Source organism: Triticum aestivum, chromosome 2A (assembly GCF_018294505.1).
Source record: "Triticum aestivum cultivar Chinese Spring chromosome 2A, IWGSC CS RefSeq v2.1, whole genome shotgun sequence".
NCBI lineage: Eukaryota > Viridiplantae > Streptophyta > Magnoliopsida > Poales > Poaceae > Triticum > Triticum aestivum.
Window position 1 is genome coordinate 769,553,719 of NC_057797.1, and position 5,436 is coordinate 769,559,154.

The 5,436-nt window shown below is 52.7% G+C and overlaps 2 protein-coding genes across 2 annotated transcripts; one reads left to right on the plus strand and one right to left on the minus strand.

The window, feature by feature from the left end:
- Nucleotides 1-485: 485 nt before the first annotated feature.
- LOC123186611 (probable ubiquitin-conjugating enzyme E2 23) lies at nt 486-4,211 on the minus strand. The gene is made up of 6 exons (XM_044598344.1): nt 3,367-4,211; nt 2,581-3,219; nt 2,065-2,187; nt 1,482-1,955; nt 1,257-1,332; nt 486-1,138 (listed from the first exon to the last, which is right to left on the minus strand). Exons 1-6 carry the CDS (start codon nt 4,174-4,176, stop codon nt 486-488), a joined length of 2,775 nt encoding a protein of 924 aa, XP_044454279.1. The 5' UTR covers nt 4,177-4,211.
- Nucleotides 4,212-4,410: 199 nt separating this feature from the next.
- LOC123186612 (uncharacterized) lies at nt 4,411-5,223 on the plus strand. The gene is made up of 2 exons (XM_044598345.1): nt 4,411-4,530; nt 4,629-5,223. The coding sequence occupies exons 1-2, from the start codon at nt 4,496-4,498 to the stop codon at nt 5,221-5,223; spliced, it is 630 nt and encodes a 209-aa protein (XP_044454280.1). The 5' UTR covers nt 4,411-4,495.
- Nucleotides 5,224-5,436: the final 213 nt, after the last annotated feature.

Genomic DNA, 5,436 nt, shown 5'->3' on the forward strand with positions numbered 1-5,436 from the left:
ACCGGCGGGTGCCGCCCTTACTTCCTGAAGGGCGTCGGTGTTACCCATCCCCACTCCCTTCCGCGTGATGGGGGAACCCTAGGGTATGTCCGGGCAGCAGTGTCGTCGACGTCGCGTCCCTTCTTGGAGGTGCTTTTTGGTACACGGCGGTTCGGAGCCTTGGTGTGCGGTGGGACGAATTCGGAGGGCGCAACGGTGACGGATCATTTGTGCTTTGTCGAGCTGCCGTTGTTGGCATTTAGCTCTTTTTCCTTTTTCTTTTGGGCTTGATATGCTGTTCGCCCCAACAGTTATCTTGTGTTCAGTGAAAGTTGCTTTATAATATATAAAGCGGGGAAACCCTTTTTTGGCGGGTCAACGTTGGAGATGCCCTTACTCAAAAAGTTCACAAAAAATCCTCACGACAACACGTGGAGTATTCTCTAGTACATCTAGAGATAAAATCAAATAATAAAACAATGATAGATATACGTAGTTTGTAAATGCTACCCATGAGTGTCCATGTTTGTGAAGGCGGCCACGAGTCTCGGCACCAAGTTGGTAAGCGCGATCCTGAAGCCAGTGGAGCAAGGCAGCTCCATGCCCCCTTCATCGGCATGAATGCATCCCCGCAGGTACGCGTCGCACGCCATGAGCACGTGCCTCCCCCGCTGGCGGAAGTGGTCCGTGACGAACCCTTCGAAGCCTCGCGGCGGCTGACGAAGCAGGTGCAGCGCGGTTCGGAGAGTAAGCAGAAAGGCATTCTCGCTGTAGGGCAGTGCATTGCGGCGGCCCTCCGGCGTGTCGACCAATGTCTCGTGGCCGGCCTCGTTGTAGTAAGGCTGGCCGTTGAGGACGAGCGCCTGGAGGGAGACGACAACCTGGAGGATGCTTGACGTCTCCGGCGACCAGACCTCGGTGCCCTCGCCGCCGAAGGTGTTTAGCAGACTGAGGCACACTGTGCCGGAGGGGTATAGGTTTGGGTTCAGGCGGAGGCCGAAGGAGCGATAATACACCTGGGGTGGCACGGCGGGGTAGGAGGGCGGCAGCTGCAGGTCGAAGAAGAAGAGCCCATGCTGGTACGGCGTCCCGCTGGCGCCCACCATGGCCGCCCGGAGCAGGTCCATCCGGTCCTCGTATGCCCGCACGTAGATTGTATCTGCAAGCATGCATAATATGTAGATCGTCGATGCCAAGGCCAGTTCATTATTAATTGGGGCATTTATATGCATGGACGTTAATTACATGGAACAATAGGTTACAAGAGAGAGGCCAACCTGGTAAGCTATCCTCGAGTATTTTCCACTCCTTCTGAACCGTCTTAACCCAGCTTTTTCCTCCGTTACTGCTGCCCTGCAATTTATTTGCAAACAACAAAGAGCTAGCACTGGTTAACGTTTGTCTCTTATCCGATCCTATATATGAAGAAAACTACTATTGAAAAATGATAAAAACCTGTGAAAATATGGGGGGAAAGGAACAGCTTGTCTTGGCGCACGTACCTGGTCCATGGTGTCAAGGTAATGGTGGTCCGGAGGACTCTGCACTACGTCAAAGTTTGGGAATATTAACGTGTCATCATCACCAGTGGCGGCTTCTCCCGACCTCACCGCATACTTGACATCACCGTCGCCAGTCTCATCGCTTCTTATCACTGGAGGAAAGACGACCTCCGTGACAACGCCCTCGATGCTAGTATCTACGTGATTACCACCCAAGGATACATGCGTAGGCACTTCAACAACATTGTGCATGCCCGCAGCTGGCAAATCCGAGGTTGACGACGATGTGCGGTTGACAAGATACAACAACTTGGCTCGAGCCAACACTTGAACCACCGATCGGATCATGGACTGGATGACACCACCCAACCGGTTTGTTCTTGTAGCGGCATGGCCATCTGATTCATTAGCAGAACTGCCACCGTCTTCAACCCTGGCACCTTGGATATTCCTAGTATCTGTTGGATCATTGTCCTGTGATTGGATATATAGGATGTATTATTTGCCACATTATTAGTAAGATACGGCTTTGTGATGCATAGTTAAGTTGATAGCTATGTACATAATGTTTCTAGATAGATACCACATCAGCAGCACCAGATTCTTGATGATTATCAACGCTGTCCTCCTCCAGCCAGTCGCCCATTTCAGCCCGCAGTTCGCTGTAGTGTTCCTTGCTGGCAACAGTGATCTCATGGGGTAATACCTGAAAAATCATATATAGAATTAAAACAGTTGTTAAATCGTATCTAAAACATCCGTACTCCATCTAGTTTTCTATATATATACAAGGCCACATCATATTTTTATGTCTAACTTTGATCATTAATTTTACCAACAGAAAGTAAGTTATATGCCACAAAAAATGTGTCATTTGAAACACATTTCAAAGAACTTTCCAATCGTATATCTTTTATGACATATAACTCATACATGTTATTGACCAAAATTATAAGTCAAAGTTTGACATATAAAATGAAGTGACCCTGTATGTATCAATGTTTGAATTTGACCAATAAAATACAGATTATGCAACATAGAAAATTATACAAATTAATTTATACTTGAAAAAAAACATTGGTACATTGCTTTGCCTTACCACTGACGTGGTGTCGTCGCCCCATTTGACTTGGATGTGGCCGTCACTCAAGTCAACAACACGACCAACCCATGAAAGATCGAGCACCTGTGGTTGCCGTGCATTATTTCCACTCACGTTTGATGATAGTGTACGAACCACGACGTCCCCATAGAAAACGGAGTGGTCAGGGTCTCTGCCTAGATCATACACACTAACGGCCTCGTCGTCGCATTCCACCTCCCGCCCTCCGGACGCCGCCTTGAACCACGACACATGTGCCGTGTGGTCCTTGGAATTTAGGTTCCTGACGACACCGACACGCCGCACGGTTGATCCCCCGGTGAAGTCGTCATCTCGAGCATCGATGACATACTGCCCGGGGAAGACCTCGTGCTCGTTCATCATGTCGAAGGGGTTGAGGGACGTCGACGGCACCCTGTGTTGTCGCGTGCCGTCCTGCCACAACACGTTGACGGTGGTGCGAGTGCGGGAGACAGTCATGGTGCGCAGCGGTGCCGACCACTGGTAGCCTCGTCGTGCCCGCCCCCTATACCGTATGAACATGGGCTTCCTCAGCTGCTTGCGGTACGATCTCTCCTCCTTGTCCACTGGAGCGGTTGCTAGGCCGGCAGTTAACGATGGCGGCGATGGCTCAACCTCTTCTTCTTCTTCTTCTTCTTCTTCTTCGGAAGAGGAGCTATCATCAGATTGCAGTGAACTCTGGTGTTGTGGATCATGAAGAGAATCGATTTCCGAACTAGGGGAAGCAGCAGTGCCTTCTCGGAGGAAGCAACGGTCGCCTACTCCCCAGCTGCACTCGTACGCGGAGCAGAAATACATTAGGTTCTCAGGTTTTTGGTAAGCCGGAGGAGCGGACCCGTGGAGGAACTGCTCGTCCGTGTGGCCGTAGGCGGACACGATCCAGTGGACAAGGACGCCGGCCATCTCCACCTTGGTCACCATCCCCACTTCATGCCTTTTCTTCCAGTGGCCACTTAGCCACCGCGCCCCTCCGAAGACGACCGAGGGGTCGCCGGAGGCGACGCTCAGCCCGGGGTAGAAGGTGACGTTCGTCTGTTGACGGTGAAGACCCGGTGTGCTCTCTGCCGGCCTTAACTGCATGGTTGGTGACTCGGCGTCCGTGACCCTGCAGATAGCGCCGTCGTCGAACACGACGTCCACGTCTAGGGACACCTCAACCACGCGGCCCAGCCACTGCCCTTGCCCAGACACGACGTAATCCCCGAGGCTGAGCGCCCTCACACGCCGCACAGCTGAGGGCGGCAGGCCCCCGATGACTTCCCCTGTCGCGTCACCGCCACGGTCCACGAGGTCAAGCGTTGTGGTGACGCCGGTGACGACGCCGATCTGGCCGCCGACGTCCGACGCCGATACTACGGCCTGTCCGACATGGAGAAAGCTCCGATCGACGAGGGCGATGTCGGTGTCGCCAGCCTCCTTGCTGAAAGGCAAGCCGTCGATGCCGAGCATTAAAAGCTCGTCGGCGGGGTGAGACAGCCAGGTGGCCGGAGCGAGAATGCCAAGCTTCGACTGAAAACTCACGAGGTCTTGCCCGTAAAAATTAGTTGTAGGTGCGGCGACGGCAACGTCCATCTTTTCTTCTCGATCGGTCGCCGGAGTATACGCGCAAGTAGATATATATACTAGGCGCCGTCGCTAGGTGGCCGATCGTAAGTATAGGATTTTCGTAAATTTATTGGCCAGGATGGGTGGGGGTGTTCGAGTTCAGATAGGAATATGGGATATAAACCATTAGACAAACAGAGTTTGGGGAGTCATTAACCGATACGAGTCCAGCTCCTTCTCGGATACGATCAGCACCGTGCACGTATATATAATTTTCCTCGATTGATGATGATATGGTAGCATCGCCGGCATCGCGCGTTTGTTTTGTCGCCGGCGATCGATCGAGATGGAAGAGATCCCCACCGTCAGCGGTGGCCGTAGGTACGTTCACATGTCGATCGATGGCGCTCTCTCTCTCCATCTCTCGGCTTCTACTCGATCGCCATCTTCATGTGTTAAAAAACTTATTCAAATTGTAGAGAAGGAGGACGACGCAGCAGCGCCAAGCCAAGAGGATTCAAGACGGGGACAAGGAAGCTCCGGCTGTGCATCCGCGACGAGCGCGGCATCAGGATATGCGATGACGAGGGCGCCGCCATGCTGCGGACCACGCCGCTAGGGCGCGAGGTAGCGTTCAGGGAGGACCTGCGGGCGGCGACGGTCGTCTACTACCATCTCAAGAGTATGGGCATGTTCAAGTGGAAGGCCTACAAAAAGCAGCGGAAAACCATCCGGGGCCTCATCAGGACCATCCACCAGGCAGCCACGCGGTACAAGGACCGCCGCCTGGACGCCGGCTTCTTCTACCTGGTGCCGAGAGAGGAGGACCTCACCGTCGAGGTCCGCAGCCACTTGTACCACATGCCGCTCCGGGAAGCGGTGCGGAGGTGCCGGCTGCAGCTCGAAAAGAGAAGAGACGTTCTTGAAAACAAGAGCAAGGCCGCTTCTTCTTCTCAGGGTCAGGCTCAGGTATCCGATGCCGGCACTGCGGGATGGCTCTCGCCCGCTGCTAGATTCATGTTGTGGACGACGCTGTCGTCCGTGGTTCTAGGTTGTATCATTGTCCGTATCTGAAGTTCTGAACACAAGAGAAGAAACAAATAAGAGCTTGTCATCCTCATTGTTTCTTTGGGGTTTCAAAACTGCTCCACGGACGACATGTACTGTCCGATTTTCGTCTGATCCCTCGCAAAGTTAATCCTACGTATGTGTGGTGTGGCTGTTTTAACCGTCGTCCTAGAATCTTCCAAAATTTGTCGTACCTATAGCAAGACTCTTGGGGTTTAG

Excerpts from the sequence above, each read along its gene's own strand:
- LOC123186611 (XM_044598344.1), bottom strand. The coding sequence starts at position 4,176 with ATGGACGTTGCCGTCGCCGCACCTACAACTAATTTTTACGGGCAAGAC. Across the intron at positions 1,956-2,064 it reads AATCTGGTGCTGCTGATGTG|GACAATGATCCAACAGATAC; the intron begins GTATCTATCTAG and ends ATCCAATCACAG. Across the intron at positions 1,139-1,256 it reads ACTCGAGGATAGCTTACCAG|ATACAATCTACGTGCGGGCA; the intron begins GTTGGCCTCTCT and ends GCATGCTTGCAG.
- LOC123186612 (XM_044598345.1), top strand. The coding sequence starts at position 4,496 with ATGGAAGAGATCCCCACCGTCAGCGGTGGCCGTAG. Across the intron at positions 4,531-4,628 it reads ACCGTCAGCGGTGGCCGTAG|AGAAGGAGGACGACGCAGCA; the intron begins GTACGTTCACAT and ends TTCAAATTGTAG.